Source organism: Sinocyclocheilus anshuiensis, unplaced genomic scaffold (assembly GCF_001515605.1).
Source record: "Sinocyclocheilus anshuiensis isolate Anshui unplaced genomic scaffold, SAMN03320099.WGS_v1.1 scaffold714, whole genome shotgun sequence".
In the NCBI taxonomy this organism is placed as follows: domain Eukaryota; kingdom Metazoa; phylum Chordata; class Actinopteri; order Cypriniformes; family Cyprinidae; genus Sinocyclocheilus; species Sinocyclocheilus anshuiensis.
The window spans coordinates 641,004-661,171 of NW_015546068.1; the positions used below are offsets into that span (position 1 = coordinate 641,004).

Sequence of the window (20,168 nt, forward strand, 5' to 3'; positions counted from 1 at the left end):
CTGATGACACTCAACTCTACCTCTCATTCCATCCTGATGATCCGACGAAAGCTGCTCTCATCTCAGCATGTCTAACAGATATGTTTTCCTGTAGGAAGGACCATCACCTTCAACTCAACCTTGCCAAGACAGAACTGCTTGAGGTTTCAGCAAACCCATCACTTCATCACAATTTCTCCATCCAGCTAGGCCCATCAACCATAAAAACTTAAAAAACAGCCAGAAACCTTGGAGTTGTGATTGATGATCAGCTGAATTTCACAGACCACTTTGTTAGAACTGCCAGGTCCTGCAGACTTGCCTTTACAACATTAGGAAGATCAGGCCCTTTCTTTCTGAACATGCTACACAAGCTTGTTCAAGCTTTTGTTCTGTCCAGGCTGAACTATTGCAATGCTCTCTTGGCAGGCCTTCCAGCCAGCTCTATCAAACCTCTACAACTAATCCAGAAAGCAGCTGCAAGAGTAGTCATTAACAGGCCGAAAAGAACACAAGTCACACCTCTGTTCATCAATTTGCACTGTCTACCAATAGCTGCTCACATAAAATAACTTGTCCTGCTATAATTAATGGACGGATACAGAGGGAAGTTCTCTGCCGAGTTCATAACTATGTGGATGCTAATATCGTTATCTTTATAGTTATCGTTCTTGGTGTGAATGGGGCTTTAAATGACACCCAGGGCAAGCTCTGCAATCCTGTATGTGTACAGTAGCCTATGTACATTGAGTGCTGCTCTTCAGTTGGCTCGTTTGTGGCCAAATTTCTTTTTATTTTTTGACACCTACCAGCCAATCAGAAATTAGAATGCTGTTGTTTCCGCGTGATTCCGCTGCAAGCGCATTCATTACTAAGCAACATGGATGTGCGCACATACGGCGTGTAAGAGCAAGATCCGATGAATGCTGTAGGTAACCCCTTCTTATTATTGATGCAGTCAAAAACTCTCCAGCTGCTTTACAACCAGAAGCATTAACTTAGGTTTGGCTCCCAGAAACTAAGGAAAGTACTAGCGATGTTATAACAATGGGTAAATCTCATAAAAGACAGACTAATTCATCCAAATAAAATAAATTGTGTTATATATTTATTTTAAAAAAGTATCTAAAATAAAAAGAAATTTGGCCCCAAACGAGCCAACTGAACATCAGTGCTCAATGTACATACTGTACACATACAATAGGATTGCATGCCAAGCTGTGTGTGTGTGTGTGTGTGTGTGTGTGTGTGTGAGAGAGAGAGAGAGGGAGAGAGAGAGAGAGAGAGACACTTCAGAGTGCACATTTCAGCTTATGAATGGTTTTTTTTGTCTGTTGTAAGTGTTTGTTGCACATTTTAAAGCCTGGATGACAGGGGTAGGGGGCTCCCACTTAAAGCACCGTGGCTTCCCCACTCAAATGCAGATGCAGAGAGAGTGTTCTCTATGGTGAGTTTGAACAAAACCAAAACTAGAAACAGTTTGGCTCTGGACAGAACACTATTATCTATCATGACAGTGCTTTATGTGGGAGCCATCTACCCCTGTCATCAAGACATCAAAATGTGCAACAAACACTTACAACAGACAAAACAAAAACATTCATAAGCTGAAATGTGCTCTCTCTCTCTCTCTCTCTCTCTCTCTCTCTCTCTCTCTCACACACACACACACACACACACACACACACACACACAGCTTGACATACATGCCCAGGGCAAGCTCTGCAATCCTGTATGTGTACAGTAGCCTATGTACATTGAGTGCTGCTCTTCAGTTGGCTCGTTTGTGGCCAAATTTCTTTTTATTTTTGATACATTTGTATTTTTTAAATACATAAACCTATTTATTTTATTTGGATGAATTTGTCTGTTTTTTTGTACCTAATCTCACTCCAAACTTTTGCTATAACTTGAGAGCCCTGAAAACAACTACTGGCTCTACACCCCTAAATTCACTACTTCAGACTTATGTGCCTCCAGAAGCTTGTGTTCTGCAATTGAACAGTGCATTATAGTGCACTTTTACAGACTTTTATCTTAACTGTTCCCTGCTGGTGGAATGACCTGCCCAACTCGATCAGAGCAGCAGAGTCTTTAGCCATCATTAATAAACGACACATCTCTTCCATCTACACTTGACCCTCTAACACTTGCACTCTCTATTCTATTTCTATTCTATCTACTTGTTTTCTTTTCATTTATTAAAAATCTTGACCCTATAACACTTGCACTCTCTATTCCATTTCTAATCTAACTACTTGTTTTATTTATTATATAAAAAAAACGTGACCCTCTAAAACTAGCGTTCTCTATTCTTTTTCAATTCTATCTACTTGTTTTCTTTTTATTTATTATAAAAAATGACCCTCTAACACTAGCGTTCACTATTCTTTTCTATTTTATTTACTTGTTTTCTTTTTATTTATTATAAAAAACAAACAAACAAACTTGCTACATGTACTGCGTTAAACAAACCGGGACTTGTCACAGCACTTATGTTGTTGCTTTTTCGTTGGTTGGATAAAAGCGTCTGCTAAATGACTAAACGTAAATGTAATACCATGGTATTTTGACCTAATGATTAGCATATTAATGTACCAAGGTATTTACACAGTTCTTTGTGTTGCAAGCGCCATGCTCTACTGTTTGAGCTATAGGAATACTTTAAATAATAAAATAGTATTATCATGGTACTTAGTACACAAATGCTTGATATTATCATGTCCGAAAAAAAAAAAAAATGTAATACCATGCTAATTTTTTTGTCCTGTTGCAAGGGCTCTCAGTCAAAGTCATTCAGTTTTGGTTTATGAAACCGACAGTAAAGGGTCATGATCTTTGCTCACCCACGATCATCAGCAGCTTGTCGTGCTCCTTGATGATGTAGATCTGAAACACGGATCCCAGACCCGGGATGTGAGTGAGGGAGTTCTTAATCACATTCAGGGCATAGAGACCTTCCTCGGAGCCAACCAATACAATCTGATGACAAAAATAAGACGATGGTATATCAGACTACAACAAATATAGACTGTAAATAATCAAATAAATCTTGAAAAATCAAAGCGATTGTGATATTAGTGGATGATGCAGGTACCTGGTCAGTCAGCGGGAGGGTGCAGTTGATATCCAGGCGATCATCTCCTTCTAGCTTGAGTAAGGAGTTTCCCAACAATTTCTGTACATAATCAAAAACACCATGAGGATGTGAAAAAAATATATTTTTAAAAAGTGCATTTTTTATTTTATGCACTTCGCAGAGCTTTCAGCATTTGCACATAGATTTGGTGAAAACTCACCTTTCTGAGATCAATATAGGTCACCTACGAGATTCGTGTTGATCCGATGAGAAAGTGTTTTTTTTTATTGTTCAGGCTGATCGTGTTTTTTTTTTGCTTTGTTTTTGTCTTTTTTTCATTTCGTGATAAGTGACAGTTTTGGACATACAAGGTAATAAAAACAAAACCAATAATAAAAAAATAATAAAATAAACGTCTCGTGCGTGACCATGACAACAGCACAACTTCTCCGTGGACTGCATCTCATTCCGGTGAGCTGAGGAGACGAGGACTCTGGAGACCGAGAGCAGGGATGCAAACTTGTCACTTTCAGTGAAATTCGCCGTTTTGAATTCAGAATGGGTCATTTGTGTGATTCGTGTAAAGCCGCTGAATTTTTTCAATAGTTTTGTGTTTTTAAAAAAGTTTCTATTTACAACGTGTTTTACAGCGTTGAGTATTGTAGCCAATCACAGGCATCTCTGTTGAAAGTAATAGCCAATCAAGTCAAGTCAAGTCAAGTCAAGTCAAGTCTGCTTTATTGTCAATTCTTCCACATGTACAGCACATACACACAGAGAATTGAAATTGCGTTACTCTCAGACCCTTGGTGCATACAGATAACACTAACAGTAGAACATAAATACAGATAGATACAGAGATTAATTAAAAATTAAACACATAATATTTAAAACATTTATTATTTTTTATTTATTTATTATTATTTTTTAATTGTACTTGCAATACTTCATACTTCAGTATAGTAAAAGTACAAAAAATTGTTATAATAGTCATTTTATAATAACTCCAAACGCAAGACGTGAAAAAAACTAGGGAGTGGAAATGGCAACTGAGCTAATGAGTGATCCTCTGCTGGTTATAATAATAATTTTATAAAAGTAATTTTCATCTTAAGTCTTTGTTTTCCACCAGGATATTTTCAATCAGAGGTGTTTACTGTAGGTAAACTGTAGGTAGGTGTAAACTCTGTAGTTTACAGAGTTCTACATGCTCGAAAATCTACCTATTATAACAAGAAATAAAGTAAATAAGAGATTGATTGTGTAGTTAGTTGATTATATCATTGATTAAATCAGAAGTTTTTGCGTGAGTAATCTCAGTCAGTTGCACCATAAAGGAAAGTGCCCTTTGCTCGGCTTCTCTACATACAGTACTTCATTCACAATTTGAAGAAAAGTTTTGTTTGTCTAAGAGGACCAAATGTCCACGTATAGTGTTTCAGGAATGACAAACGGGAGTGAAAAAAAAATTTGCGAGTCGCTAAATTGTTGCGCAAGTCATTGCTTTGATTGATGGTGATAACTGTAGCAATAGACGGAACGAAACATCTGACAAGCCGATGTCAAAACAGAGCTGTGCTTTAAGGGATGCAGAGTAAATTCAGAGTAACAAAACTACAGCAGCAACAAGTCTGTGTTGGCTGAATTTATTTAGCAGTTTCTACGGTTAAAGTTAAAACATTAAACACTCTTATTGATGTGTCCTTTTTAAGGCAATGTTTTTAAAAAATGTAGCTTTTAAATTAAATCTAAAAATACTTCAAAATATTTAATGCATTATTATTTAATTGTACTTGCTATACTTCATACTTCAGTATAGTAAAAGTACAAAAAATTGTTATAATAGTCATTTTATAATAACTCCAAACGCAAGACGTGAAAAAAACTAGGGAGTGGAAATGGCAACTGAGCTAATGAGTGATCCTCTGCTGGTTATAATAATAATTTTATAAAAGTAATTTTCATCTTAAGTCTTTGTTTTCCACCAGGATATTTTCATGTCATCTTCATGAATGAAAAGTGAATCTTCAAAGCGAATTTACTGCACAACTGTAGAGTTAAAAAATAATAAATGTTTTAAATATTATAAGTGTTTAATTTAAAAAAAAATTTTGGATTGCGCATCTTTGTCAACTTTTTCACCCATGGTGAGTTTGCATCCCTGTTATCAGTATGTTTCCCTGCATCCCGCTGTACTGGTAAGAAGAGACAAACCTACAGTTTCTGCCTTGCATGTCACTGCACTGACTCTTTAAATGTCACTATGAACGGCCTGTGGGTGTTTCAGGTTCCTCTCACTCACAGCGTCTGCTTCGGCTTTCTCTCTCGCCCCACGACTGCTGGCCACAATGGCTTCCAGCACGGCCACCCAGCGCTGTTTCTCAGAAAACCCCGAGGTCATGAGGTACAGAGTCTGACCGGGCCAGCATGTCGACTGCGGAGACGACTCCAACTTCACCACATACGGCACATCTGAACACACACAATTATGTTAGAAGACAGAAAAACATGTTACATATACTGGACATGGATTACTTTCTGAATCCACACTCAGCAGAGCAAAAAAGTTAGTAAGGACACAGTACAGTGCAATTCCACAGGTAACACATCACCTGTCTTGGCCGTGTTGGGCATCTCAGTAGCACCGACAGCAGAATGAACAGTCACATCTCCATCAGAGAGACACAACTCAAACTCATCCAGCGGCTTCACCGACTCTGAGAGGACAGATTATACATCATTCACATCAAGGCACTTCATTCCACACCTGTCATTCCATCCCTGCTGGAAAATAGATGATTAAGGCGGTAACTAGATTAAAATGGTTTCTAGCTTGTCCATTTATAGCCATTGCCAGCTAAAAAAAACAACCTAAAGTGTAGGGCCCTAATTATGTTCTCATATAGTGAGATGGCAGACGCTGAAAACATCACAAGCTTCATGCGCTTCAGTATGAAAAATCACGCATCTGCGCCTTAGAGACACGCACAAGATGCAGGATTCATATTCAGGATTCATACGTCTTTTTGTGCTTTCATTTACAGACAGTAGTCCATATCGCCATTTGATTCAAGTATACTGACCTACTTTTGATTTATTCATTCAAAATTTGTCGAATTCTGTGACATTCTATGTTTTACAGTAAATTCCATTTTTATGACTGCATTCCACAATACCGTTCACGTTTTCCGCATCGCAAAACTCTAGGGCCCCACCTAAATTGGTGTTATCAAATTCAATTTTTTTGGTCAAACACAACCATACACAGTACAACGTGCAGTAAAATGCTTTTTAATCTTGGTACATAGAATAGAATAATAAAATTATATAAATAAAATAAAAAATTAGGAATAAAATATGCAAGTTTACATAAATTAGAAAAAAAGGTTAGAATAAGTAAAAGTGTGAAAAATAAAAACAAGCAAAGTGTGGTCGGATCAATCGTGACAACGCCATCAACCCAGTTTTTGATGGACAGGCTGGTTTGGATTGATGGTTTTAAAGGGGTTTTGTCAACTGCTCTGGTTGGTAGACCATCAGACCTCCTTAAGCTGGTTTAAGATGTCTAGATGGTTGATCAGGAGGAACTACCAGCCTAATTTGGTAAACAGCTTGGTCAAGATGTTTAAAGTTGGTAACCACCTAGATTCAGCCAAAACAAGCTACCACTATTCAAAAACCAGCTTGAACAGGCTAAGCTAATATGATTCAAGATTTTCCGACAGGGATGAACTGTTGCTCTGTAATAATATGCTGTGTGCAAACAGAACCGGTGAACATTGGGAAAAGTATAAATATTCACAGACCGTCTCTTGGTTCTGTCTCGTAGGTGATCACTTTATATCCATCCAGCACCACGTACTTCCTCTCCCAGCCCTGGCCACGCTTCCCATTTCTGCAGGAGGACAACCACAATTCCATGTACACTTAGTGTTTGCTTCTCTCCTGATGGTGGTATGGTCTTGGCACACGGCTCACCTGGGCTGCTTCAGCCATCCTTCCAGCCTCATGTGTCCTCCGACATCTTTCAGGCCGGAAGTGTTTCCCTTTTCCCGACACAGAGCCTCGGACAGATGCAGCGCGTATTCGGTGGGCACGCCGCAGGTGGCTGGAAGGTACGGGGAGCATTTTGGGTGGCACAAAGCGTGACATTCTAAAGTAGGAGAGAGAAGATGGTTAAACCAACACAGAAGGAGGATCAGCAGCTTCAGCTTTAACCCAGGTTGACCTGATTGGGTCAGCGATCTATTAAAATACAACAGTGGGCCCTTTTCACAATTCTGTGTTTTTCAGAAGCACAAGTCATTATAGTAACTTCTATAGTGGTGAATGGACAATACAACAAAGCATTTTTGCGTTCCCATTGGCTCAAAAGAGAAAAAACTCAACATGACTTTCCAAAAGAGAAAAAATATAATGCTTAATTTAGAAATAAAATATATTATATATTAATATTTTAAAAGTAATTTGTTTTCTGAAAAAATGACACCTTGCAACTGAATGAAAAAAATGTATATATATATACAGTGGTGTGAAAAAGTGTTGGCCCCCTTCCTGATTTCTTATTTTTTTGCATGTTTGTCACATAACCTTTTCCAGACTGATAGATCTCAATTACTTTCTTTCTCATTTGTTTCTGAATTTCTTTGGATCTCGGCATGATGTCTAGCTTTTGAGGATCTTTTGGTCTACTTCACTTTGTCAGGCAGGTCCTATTTAAGAGATTTCTTGATTGCGAACAGGTGTGGCAGTAATCAGGCCTGGGTGTGGCTAGAGAAATTGAACTCAGGTGTGATAAACCACAGTTTTAACAGGGGGGCAAACACTTCTTCACACAGGGCCATGTAGTTTTGGATTTTGTTTTCCCTTAATAATAAAAACCTTCATTTAAAAACTGCATGTTGTGTTTACTTGTGTTATCTTTGACTAATATTTAAATTAGTTTGATGATCTGAAACATTAAAGTGTGACAAACATGCAAAAAAATAAGAAATCAGGAAGGGGGCCAACACTTTTTCACACCACTGTATATGTGTGTGTGTGTGTGTGTGTGTGTGTATGTGTGTGTGTGTGTGTAAAAGCAACTTATTTTAGCATCAGGTTTTATAGGGTTAACAAGCATAATTATGTAAGTACCATAAGTTATGAGTACCATTACTGACCTCAGCCTTTTTAAAAATAGGCTTTAAACTTATTTGTTCAGACTGGCTTTTAATACCTAGCAATGTTGTGACATTTTTAAATAATACATTTAAATTTAAAATAATAAATGTATTTTATTGTCTACTATTTTACCTATTTTGCTGTAGCTTTATACCTCCGTTTTTACCCCCTAACTCTAGCACTCTCTATTCTAATTCTATTCTTTAAAAAAAACTTGCCCCTTTTAGACTTGCACTCTATTCATGTACTAACTGCTTGTTTTCTTTAAAAAAAAACACACTAGCTTCTCTATTCTTTTTCTATTCTATCTGTTTTCTTTTTATTATACAATTAAAAAAAAACAACAACAAAAAAACTTGCTACGTGTACTGCATTAAGCTAACTGAGACTTGTTATAGCACTTGCATATTATTGCTCTCTTGTTGATGTTGATTGCTTCCATTGTCCTCATTTGTAAGTCGCTTTGGATAAAGCGTCTGCTAAATGACTAAATGTAAATGTACTGTATTATTTTTTGCTCTTATTGGAAAGAACTTTGGTCACCTTGAGTGTTGTAAAAGGCTATAAAAATAAATGTTGATTGATTGATTGATAATTAAGCATGAAAGTGACTACAGGAGTCATTTATTTACTCAAATTAAGCCAACCAATGATGATTCCCTTTTTCACTGTAAAAACTATCAACCCGTAATTGTTACTATTTCTACTGTATTTCCAGCTAGTTTAACCCATAAAAAATTGTTTTGTTGGTATAAATAATATATTTAGACTGATTCAGTGATGTTAAATAATATTTTTGACTTGGAAAACTGTTAATTTAGATGTTACCATTTTTTCAGTGTGGTTTCTCCACCCAACATTTGTGCAATGAAGTGAATACTGGTATTGGTATCGCCAAGTACCAAAAATATAAGTATCGCTATCATACTCATTATGGAAAAAGTAGTATCAGCACATCCTGACTTTTAAGTAAATTGATAGTGTATTTGGAAAGAGTTTACATGAGATCCGTACCGATGCATGTTGCGGCTTGCCGTCCAAAATGGACGGTGTCCAGACAGACGGTGCAGCGGGCCGCCCTCATGTTGAGCCCCTGCGTGAAGCGGTGAGGAGTGTTGTGATGAATCCTGTCCTTCACACGTCTGGTGTACTCTACAGGATCAAACAGACAGACACACTCTCTTAAAGACAGTCATGTGTCTCTTACACCCGTCTATATTTTCTTATGCAAACAGGCCAAAGCAAGCTGAAAATGTCCTCTCCTGAGAACATTTCTCCACCAGAGGGTGAAACCAGCTCTGAGAACACCAGCATCACTGCCAGTATTAACTTGTTAATTTAAAATTAACACACCTTCACTGGCTTTTAGTTTTTTCTAAAATGCTTTATGCATTTTATGTAATAATGCAGAAGGTGTCCCTTACTTTCTTCGAAACTCCATTATTTTGATAAATTTCCCCATTTTAAAATAATGGTTTGACCTTTCTGACATTATATTCGATATGATAAATGATATCAAAGTCTTTCTGACCACATAGTTCAAACTGAAGTTTCTGTTTCAGTTTTATCTGTATTTTAATGAGTTTTAGGCATATATCAGCCTCATCTTGAAGGCTCATCAGTAACCTTTAAAAATGAAAGCGTAAATAATTAAATAAATGAAAAATCCTGATATTTCAATCACAGATGGCACGGTTTCTTGAGAGTGGGCCGCCTGAGCCTGTTATGTAAGAACTTACTTTCAGAAGTGGCTCTCCTTATTTCTGTGGAACAACAACAGAGAGGACAGTGAGTGTGGACAGACATGAGCCAAAACATTTCTGGAGTCCTTCAGAGGACACAGTCTCCTCATCTTATATTGAAACAGCATCAAAATACACATCACATCAGCATTTTCCTACAAGCTTCTGATTTAATTTCCCTTTTCATAGCATGAGATGAAATGGCAAGAAGGACCAAGAGAACACAATTGTTGTTTTGCTTATGTTTTGAATATTAAAAAGGTTGCAAAAGCTCTGCGTCTGGCTTCAAACCTTCAGGATTGGCGGCGTCCTTCCTGCGGCCGGAGCTGGACGACATCAGGCCGCTGCTGGGCTGGTGCTCGGGGGATTTGTTGATGCAAGGATTTCGGAGTTCTGGCATTCCGCATGGCATACAGCAGGAGTATGGCCATATATTCGAGATAAGCTCAGTGTCCTGACAGATCTGCGTGCAGGAGCTTTGGAGATCCACAATCATTTCATGATGTCCTGAGTGGAAGTCTGTAGCCATCAAACCATGATGACCTGACACAGCAAGTGTTTGTTCAATATATTGGGTGTAGAACGGCCAAAAGACTTCAACTGAAGCGTTTCCTTGAATGACATGTTTGGATTTGGCCAGAGAGCTTATCTCTGCAGGGATAAAAAGATCATATCAAGAAAGAAAAGATATTGGGGAGACGCCTGGATCATTCTCAGGAAACGGTGCCATTTGTGTTCCCATGACTGAACACTGTCACATTTAAAACACATACAGTATATTTGTAATATATATATATACTGTATATATATATAATATATAAAATACATATATTTCAAAATTATATATTTGTTTAAATATATGTGTATGTATATATATATGAGGACAGTGAGTGTGGACAGACATGAGCCAAAACATTTCTGGAGTCCTTCAGAGGACACAGTCTCCTCATCTTATATTGAAACAGCATCAAAATACACATCACATCAGCATTTTCCTACAAGCTTCTGATTTAATTTCCCTTTTCATAGCATGAGATGAAATGGCAAGAAGGACCAAGAGAACACAATTGTTGTTTTGCTTATGTTTTGAATATTAAAAAGGTTGCAAAAGCTCTGCGTCTGGCTTCTAACCTTCAGGATTGGCAGCGTCCTTCCTGCGGCCGGAGCTGGACGACATCAGGGCGCTGCTGGGCTGGTGCTCGGGGGATTTGTTGGATTTGGTGGACATCATGAGCTGCTGACGAGCCAAACCCGGAGTGGCTGGAGTACCGCTGTGCTCCAGAGCTTTATTAAACTGAACTGCTGAGTGGAGAGAATACAGTGAGACGCACTGAGAAAACCAGCACGTCTGAGAATGTTACACACAGTATGTGGCACGTCTGCTTATTGTTTAATAGAATGTGTCATTTCAATAATGCTTTATATTACACTAACGTTTGAAAGTCTCTACTGCTCACCAAGGCTGCATTTATTTGATCAAAAATACAGTAAAAATAGTTAAATATTATTGCAATTTAAAATAACTGTTTTCTGTCTGAATGTATTTTAAACTGTAATTTATCCCTGTGATCAAAGCTGAATTTTCAGCATCATTACTCCAGTCTTCAGTGTCACATGATCATCAGAAATCATTCTAATATGCTGATTTGCTGCTCAAGAAACATTTCAGATTTTCAGAAAGTTCAAAAGAACAGCATTTATTTGAAATAGAAATCTTTTGTAACATTATAAATGTCTTTACTGTCACTTTTGATCCTTGCTGAATAAAAAGTGTACATTTCTTTCAAAAAGGATCTTTATCGTTTAAAAAATAAAAATTTTTTGTGGAAACCATGATACATTTTTTTTAGAATTCTTTGATGAATATAAAATATTCAAAAGAACAACATTTATTTGCACTATAATTGGTTTGTAATACATCACATTTGTAATATATATATATAATAAATATATATATGTAATATATATATTTCACTTTTGATCAATTTAATACATCCTTGCAGAATAAAACTATTAATATTTTAAGTATTAATAATATTATTAAAAATCTTGCTGACCTCAATATTTTTAAACAGTATTGTATATTGCAATAATTGCAGTTATACATTGTAATTTATAATCTATAAAAACATCATTATAATAATAGAATTATAATATAATTTATAGTCAGCATTATCATTCTTTCTAGTCATAATTCAAGCGGAGTCTTATAATCTCTTTCTTCTGAGGAACACAAAAAGACAGTTTTCTGTGAAAGTTTTTTTCACGTTGCTTTTGTGTCGTTAACAACAACAAAAAAACCTTAGTCCCCATTCATTGCAACTTCAAGGAAAACAAGCAACCAGTTTCCAAATTTAACGACGCAATTGTATGAAACAATCTCACCCTCTCTGAGCTCCAGGCGTGTTTTCTGCAGGGCTTCTTCCAGCTCCGAGCAGCGAGTGCGTTCCTTCTCCAGCGCCACCTTCAGGTCGTTGTACTGCAGGGGAACAGGGGCCACGGCGGGCACAGCAGGCACCTGTGTCTGTCCCTGCGCCGCCAGCAGATCCTCTCGACGCCGGCCACCAAAGAGCCCCTGCACCCGAAACACGAGACCTAGTGAATCGCCCAGGCTCACGCCCACAGACACGCTAGGACTCTATCCTGCCATTCTATCCCTACATATCCACTCAAATTAGGTGTCCCTTTCTACAACTCACTTATTCAGGGCTTCTGCATATAAGGATATATATGAGATTTCTGACGGTTGGCGCGGTTAGTATGCGGTTATTTGCATGTGTAGCTCCAGGGACACCTAATGCGCAGCTCAGCAAGCAGTTAGTCAGATTAGTTAATGAAGTGAATTTACAGCGGATGACTCTGACCTTTTTCTTCTTAGAGGGGTGCTCTACCTTGGCCTGCAGGAAGTCTATGAGCTTGCTCTGCTGGGTGATGGTCCCCTCCATCTTGACCTTCTCGTGAGAGTACGCCGCCTGCAGAGGGAGCCACACTGCTATTAGAACACACCTGTGCTTGGAATGGAACACTAGTATTCTTGTCACCGCATACTATTTTTAAACTGTATGTAGTATGTAGCATGCAACAATTTTAACCTGTAAAATATGGTATATAATTTTGCATTATTTAATCCAATTTTGTGTGAAAGTGTCCTAACTTTTGATAGCTAATATAAAATAAAATTATTTAAAATAAAACTATAATAACATTATTATAAAATAAAAATTATAATAAAAATCTACAATTATTCTAAAAAAATCAATTCTTAAATTACTATTATTATTCATATAGATTTTGTCAGTTTAGATTAGTACAATCATACCTAGTATGAGTAGTATGGTTAATATTTCCATGCATGCGTGCACCTGTATGTTTTCCAGCTGGTACTCCAGGTCTGTCCGCTCGGTCTTCAGAAGGTCCGTCTGGTCTAGCGCGTCCTGAAGTCCTTGTGTCAGTCTGAAGATGTGGCTCTTCTGTATGTCCAGCTGCTGCTGCAGTTTTGCTTGCTGAGAGAAAAAGATACACTGGTTATGGTAAAGATGCACGATTACACGGCTCTCAAAACTCAGAGGTGTAAAGAGTACCTGAAAATCATACTTGAGTAAAACAGCGAAAATCACTCCGTTACAAGTTACAAGTCACCACTTCCAATACAACTTGAGTAAAGGTCTTAGAGTATCTGATTTGAACAGTACTTAAGTATTTTACTCGCTCAGAGATGAACTAGTCCTAAAATCCAAATAACACCTCAATATTGCAATAAATCAAGGTCAACACAACATCCTCTTAAATGTCTACAAACACTCAAGTCTCACTTAAGCTCAAGTTCCTAAAAAAAGCCATAAGTCAACCAATATCCTTCAAAAAAGTCTCTTTAGTATAAAGGATAGATTAAATAATGTTCAGTAAAAACTACAAAGCAGTCAAAATGATACTTAAAAGGAATTGTTCACCCAAAAATGAGAATTTGCTATTAATGTACCATACAAGATGTAGATGATTGTATTCTTCAGTAGAACAGTAAAGAAGATTTTTTGCTGAAACTGTGGTCCTTGGTGATTCATAACATGCAAGTCAATGGCTACCATCACTTTGAGAGTCAAAAAAGCATGTACAGGCATCACAAAATTAATACCCATGGCTCCTGACGATATATTGAGATCTTATGAAGCGAAACGATTGGTCTGTGCAAGAAACTGAACATTATTTACAACATTATTACCCGTAATCCAGAGCCTCAGGCAAACGGTCTGGAGTGATTTCCAGTTCACGAACCAATCATTCTTTTGAAGCGGTTCTTTTTGGTGAACTAGTTGAACCAAATCGGACTGAAGCGTCTGAAACAGTTCATGGCTCAAGCAGCACAGATCTAAGTTACTCACTCAAAACTCACTTTCATTTGCCTGGCAGTCACTCCGACTCAAAATGAGCCGAAATAGCAGCATTTCTGATCCTATGATGAATGAACTGATTCAGCGCTCCAGTTCCTCCAACAGTCACTGAACTGAGGAAACCAATGAGCCACTTTCTCATTGTTTATGTAAAAAGGTGAGCTGATGAAGACTAGTTTATTCACTTTATATGCTTTAGACATGTACAACATCCACATTTCACATCATTATTTGGTGATTTTTTTGGTGGTTGCGTAAACGAACTAGTGGCTTTAGACATGTAAAACATCCACATTTCACATCATTATTTGGTGATTTTTTTGGTGGTTGCGTAAACGAACTAGTGAATCGAACCTGTTCATTGAAATTAAATGTCCAAAAGAACCAGTTCGCGGAAAAGAATCAGATATCCTATTTGCCTGATTACTGGTAATCTGTCCCTTCCTGTAGAGGGCGTCCGTGTTTGGGGACCAGTCCAGTCTTTCGTCTAACTCCAGACCCAAATACAAATACAGATATTTCCTCTACAGGAAGGGACAGAGCAGAGTCTACTTCCTGAGGAGACTGTGGTCCTTTAACATCTGCCAGAAGCTGCTGCAGATGTTTTATCAGACTGTCATCGCCAGCGTTCTCTTCTATGCTGTGGTGTGCTGGGGATGCAGCATTAAGAGGAGGGACGCCACACAGTTGGACAAACTGATGAGGAAGGCTGGAACAGTAGTTGGTGCTGAACTGGACAGCCTGACATCTGTAGCTGAGAAAAGGATCCTCGGCAAGATACTGTCCACCCTGGACAATGTCCACCACCCTCTGCACCAAACCATTTCCAGACAGAGGAGCTCCTTCAGTGACAGGCTGTTGTCCCTGCCCTGCTCTACAGACAGACTGAGGAAGTCGTTTGTCCCTCAGGCTATACGGCTCTTCAACTCTTCCCTGTGAGCAGGACTCGAACTGGACTGTTGCTAATGGACTTTCTAGATTGATGGACACAGAATTGGTGAGCACTGCCGTCTTTTATGTCCCATGCCATTTATATACTTTTATCTTTGTACTGGACTCTTACTATCTTTATAGTGTATTGTATTACATATCTGCACATCGTAAACACCTCTGTATATTTGCATATTTGATGCTGGTACCCAGCATTTAACGCTAGTATTTCCATTCATGCACTTATGTTTACTCTGTACATGTACTCTTTTGTTTTTTATTTTGTATTCTAAGTTTATACTTTCTTATGTATGCTTTGTTGTTTGTTGTCTGTTTTAATGTTGCTACTGGATACCTGAATTTCCCCTCGGGGATCAATAAAATATCTATCATCATCATCATCATCATCATATTGTTGTAAATAATGTTCAGTTTCTTGCACAGACTGACTGTTTCGCTTCATAAGACTTCAATATATCATCAGGAGCCACGGGTGTTAATTTTGTCTTCCCTGATATGCTTTTTTTAAATTCTCAAAAATGTGCAGCCGCTGACTTGCATTATAAATCACCAAGGACTATGGTTTCAGCTAAAAATCTGTTTTACTGTTCTAATGAAGAAAAAACATCTTGGATGGCCTGAGGGTGAGTAAATTAACAGCAAATATTCTATTTTTCCATTTAAGTGTATTTACACTATTGTCAATACTTAATCATTTCAGTTCAAATATTTCATTTATTTGGTAAGTATGTATTTTGAGTGCTAGAAAAGTGAAGCACCTCGTCCATGAGCCTCTGTTTGAGTTCTCGCTCCGTCTCCAGCTTCTGCTGCAGGCTGTGCGCGTTCATCTCCAGCATGGCGTGTTTCTTCTCCAGATCGCTCAGCTGATGAAGACAGAGTAAGTATGCACGTCGTCATTTAGCAGATGCTTTTATCCACAGCGACACACACGTGCACTGGCACACTCACAGTATCAGAAAGACCTTCAGCTTTGAGTTTCTGGTCTTTCAGGGCCTGTTGCAGTACCAGGATTTCAGCTTTGTGCTCTTTGACCGCCAGTTCAACAGCCTGACGAGACTCAGAATTGCGCTGCTCTGCACGGAGTCTGGAAAACGAGAGAGAGCGAACGAGAGAGAGTTATTGAACAATAAAGTGTTGGAGCGGCACAGTATGTCTCTTACTCAGTGTTTCTATCTCTATACTTAATGTTCATTATGTAACTCTTATATAACCATGGGCACTTCTGGCCCTGCAGACATTTAGAAAATAAACTGTGTTAACAAACTTTTAACACACTTTCTGTCTTTTCTTTTTTTTTTTGTCCAATACATATATATGAATATATCACAGCAGAATTATTTTTTCGGAGGATAGCTAGAATTTTAGGCATTTTATTTAATAATGCATGATAATTTGCATTAAAGATCTGCATTTATTCATTTATATTTGCATTAATGTCAACATTTTTATCATGCCTTCATTTATATCTATATTTATTTATTAATTAACAATATAAAATATTTAATTATATATTTTATATTATTATTATTATTTAATATATCTAAGTTTTCATTGTATAAAGCTTTGTATAAAGTCCTTTGTCATCATAATAAACCCACTAAATTTTTATTTAGTTAGTTAGTTATGTTATGACTATCCAAATGATGTATTATGTCAATATGCGATGCGATGGAAACAAAAAAATTTTGGAGTAAGGCTATATATATAGATATTATTTTACATATCCTAAATATATGCAATGGAATAATGTAATTATTTGCATTAAATATATACATTTATTTATTCAATTTAATTTTGCAATAATAAATACAGAAATAAATAAAGGCCTGATAATAAAATGAAAAGTTCTGACATTATTTATAACTTTATTTGCTAATAATATTTGCATAATTTTTTATATATTATATACATCATATATTTTATCATATAAAAATATTTTCATTGTAAAATAAACTAAAAATATTTAATCGTTTTCATTGAACAAAGCTAGGCTAGAGTCCTTTGTTTACTAATGTATTTTTAGAGCTGCCTTACAGTATAGTTGAATTTTGTTTGCATCATTGAATCACTATTTTCTTGTTTATCACTGTAAAGCTGCTTTGAAACAATCTGTATTGTATAAAGTGCTGTATAAATAAAGGTGACTTCACTGACTTCGTCATCACAGTAAACCCACTAAACTGAAATGTGACCCTAGACCACAAAACCAGTCATAAGGGTCAATTTTTAGATTTATACATCATCTGAAAGCTGGATAAATAAGCTTTCCATTGGTGTAAGGTTTGTTAGGATAGGACAATATTTGGCCGAGATACAACTATTTGAAAATCTGGAATCTGAGGGTGCAAAAAATCCAAATATTGAGAAAATCATCTTTAAAATTGTCCAAATGAAGTCCTTAGCAATGCATATTAATAATCAAAAATTAAGTTTTGATATTTACGGTAGGAATTTTACAAAATATCTTCATGGAACATGATCTTTACTTGATGTCCTAATGATTTTTGGCATAAAAGAAAAATTGATCATTTTGACCCATACAATGTATTTTTGCCTATTGCTACAAATATACCCCAGCGACTTAAGACTGCTTTTGTGCTCCAGGGTCACAGATGTTATTTTTGACTACCCAGACTCAAACTCATGGCTCATTATGTAGGAGTCTGTGTCATGCACTAACCGTTAGGCCATGACTCTGGCATTGTCCAGCTGTCGTCCAGCTCTCACAGTCAAACGTGTGTGCTTCGATACCTGTTCTGCGTCTCGTTGTCCAGTTGTCTCTGCATGTCTCTGGCTCTGCGCTCCGCCTGGTTCTTCTCCTCTTCCAGGGCAGATCTCCAGTTCTCGCACTGTCTCTCCTTCTCCAGCAGCTCATCGTTTAGCGTCTCCAGCTCCAGCACCTGCTCCTCCAGCATCGTACATGTGGTCTTCAGCGTCTCGATGTTCTACACACACAAGCACGTCATTTCTATGCTATCAGACTATCACAATGGGCACTTTTTGTAGCATATAAATGCACTGATAATAGTGTTACTCAAACAACAATCATTTAATTTGAATTGTCCAGTTGTTCATAATTACTGGATGATATTTTTATAATTATTTTGCTGTTTTAGAGAGAATACATTCACAAATAACAATGTCTAGCAGATAAAATGTTTCGATTTTGTAGATGACTATAACTTTTTACTAGTAAAAACATTTTATTTAAATACATTTTAAACAAATGTAATTTCATTTTACTTTGAAGTTAAATACATATAAATTTTATTTGCATTAATTTTCATTATAGAAGTTATTATAGAAGTGTCATTATTATTATTATTATAGGATTTTATTCATTTCCAAGACTTTCCCAGGCCTGGAAATGTATCATTTTTAATAAGTTAAATACATTTTATCTAAATAAATGCAATTTAATTTTAATTCTATTATAATTTAAGTTAAATACATCTGATCTAATTCATTTACATTTATTTTTCATTATAGAGTTTTCCATTTTATTTGAATGATTTTATTAATTTCCAAGACTTTTCCAAACTTGGACATTTATATTATTTTATAAGTTAAATAAATTGTATTTAAATAATTTTATTTTCATTTAATTTCAATTAATTTTATTTAATTTCATTATTAAATTCCATTATTTCCAGGCCTGGAAATTTAGATGAGCATAATTTTTTTTAAATATTTTATTCAAATAAAATATTATTTATTTCAAATAAAAAAAATTATAAATTTTTTAAAGTTTAATATAAAGTTAAATCATATGAATCTTATTTTATTTACATTTATTGTTATTACAGAAGTTTCCATGATTTTTAGAGACTGTAATAATTTAAGGTTTTATACATTTTTATTAATGAAATTCTTATTCAATTTGAAATCATTTTTAAAGACTTTCCAGGCCTGGAAATGACTATTTTAAAAGGGCCAGATATTTCTGTTTTCTCTGTGACGGTGACGATAACTTATTCATTACATCTGCTGCAAACCAACAGACGGCATCTAAGGAACTGCAGGATATGACACCGAAATTATGCTGATAGATGCGGAAATGAAGCTGCAGATTTTTCTTTTTGACTTTCATTAGCAGGTCCGGATCTCAGAGTCGCTGCCAATTGGAATTGATCCTCTGAGAGCCGGCGGGGGGATCGAGGGTGTCTTGAATCGGGCAGATGTGCTCAGAAGTGCATCTCAGTGGCAGGACTGGATGTTACCACATTTCAGAAAGACATAGAAGGAGAGAGAGAGTTTCCAAATATAGCCGGCATGCTTTTGCCCCTGTGAAGTCCAACACTGGCAGGGCAGAGGGGAGCAGCGAGTGAATATGACACATCTCTGCCTCCTACCAGTGTCTATGATTACCATCCGCTACTGTTATACAACAGCAAGGACTGCACACCTACACACACATCCCACGCGCCTACATCACCTCACACACACACACACACACACACCTCTCCACATCTCGCTGCGGCATCATCACGCAAAACAATAGAACCTGCAAGCATAATTTTCCAGCTAATTAAACAGCTTTGTTTTGGCACTGAAGAGGACAGCTGTGATTTGCTGTTCATGTGTGGTTTCATTAATTTTCAAACCGTAAAACAGTAATATTATGAGAAATTATGAAAACGTACTGTACTATATTATATCATATAAAAGTCTTCCACAGGAAAGAGAGCTTTGACTGAAACTAAACTGCATTTATGATACATTGCAAACTTCCATAACTTTTTGGACATCAGACTGAGAAATAAATAACTTCATGACCACCTACACAACAGTTTAAAAAGTCTGAGGTTGACATAAAAGAAGATATTTTGAAGATGGCTGGTAATCAAACAGTTGGTGGTTGCCATT

The 20,168-nt window shown here is 36.8% G+C and overlaps 1 protein-coding gene across 8 annotated transcripts in view; it reads right to left on the minus strand.

Moving 5' to 3' along the window:
* Positions 1-20,168, minus strand: part of citb (citron rho-interacting serine/threonine kinase b) — a 56,838-nt gene that overhangs the window by 4,826 nt on the left and 31,844 nt on the right. For 2 of the 8 annotated variants that reach the window (XM_016500984.1, XM_016500981.1), the window contains exons 17-31: positions 18,054-18,247; positions 16,251-16,386; positions 16,061-16,165; positions 13,326-13,466; positions 12,828-12,935; positions 12,349-12,538; positions 11,095-11,265; positions 9,961-9,984; positions 9,236-9,373; positions 7,037-7,211; positions 6,865-6,953; positions 5,671-5,775; positions 5,361-5,530; positions 3,077-3,157; positions 2,826-2,961 (exon numbers count right to left, since the gene is read on the minus strand). In XM_016500984.1, the coding sequence (XP_016356470.1) occupies positions 2,826-2,961; positions 3,077-3,157; positions 5,361-5,530; positions 5,671-5,775; positions 6,865-6,953; positions 7,037-7,211; positions 9,236-9,373; positions 9,961-9,984; positions 11,095-11,265; positions 12,349-12,538; positions 12,828-12,935; positions 13,326-13,466; positions 16,061-16,165; positions 16,251-16,386; positions 18,054-18,247 (1,963 nt within the window). Of the gene's footprint in view, positions 1-2,825; positions 2,962-3,076; positions 3,158-5,360; positions 5,531-5,670; positions 5,776-6,864; positions 6,954-7,036; positions 7,212-9,235; positions 9,374-9,960; positions 9,985-10,254; positions 10,332-11,094; positions 11,266-12,348; positions 12,539-12,827; positions 12,936-13,325; positions 13,467-16,060; positions 16,166-16,250; positions 16,387-18,053; positions 18,248-20,168 lie in introns of all 8 variants that reach the window. The other 6 variants (XM_016500988.1, XM_016500985.1, XM_016500982.1 and 3 more) reach the window with 5 other exon arrangements.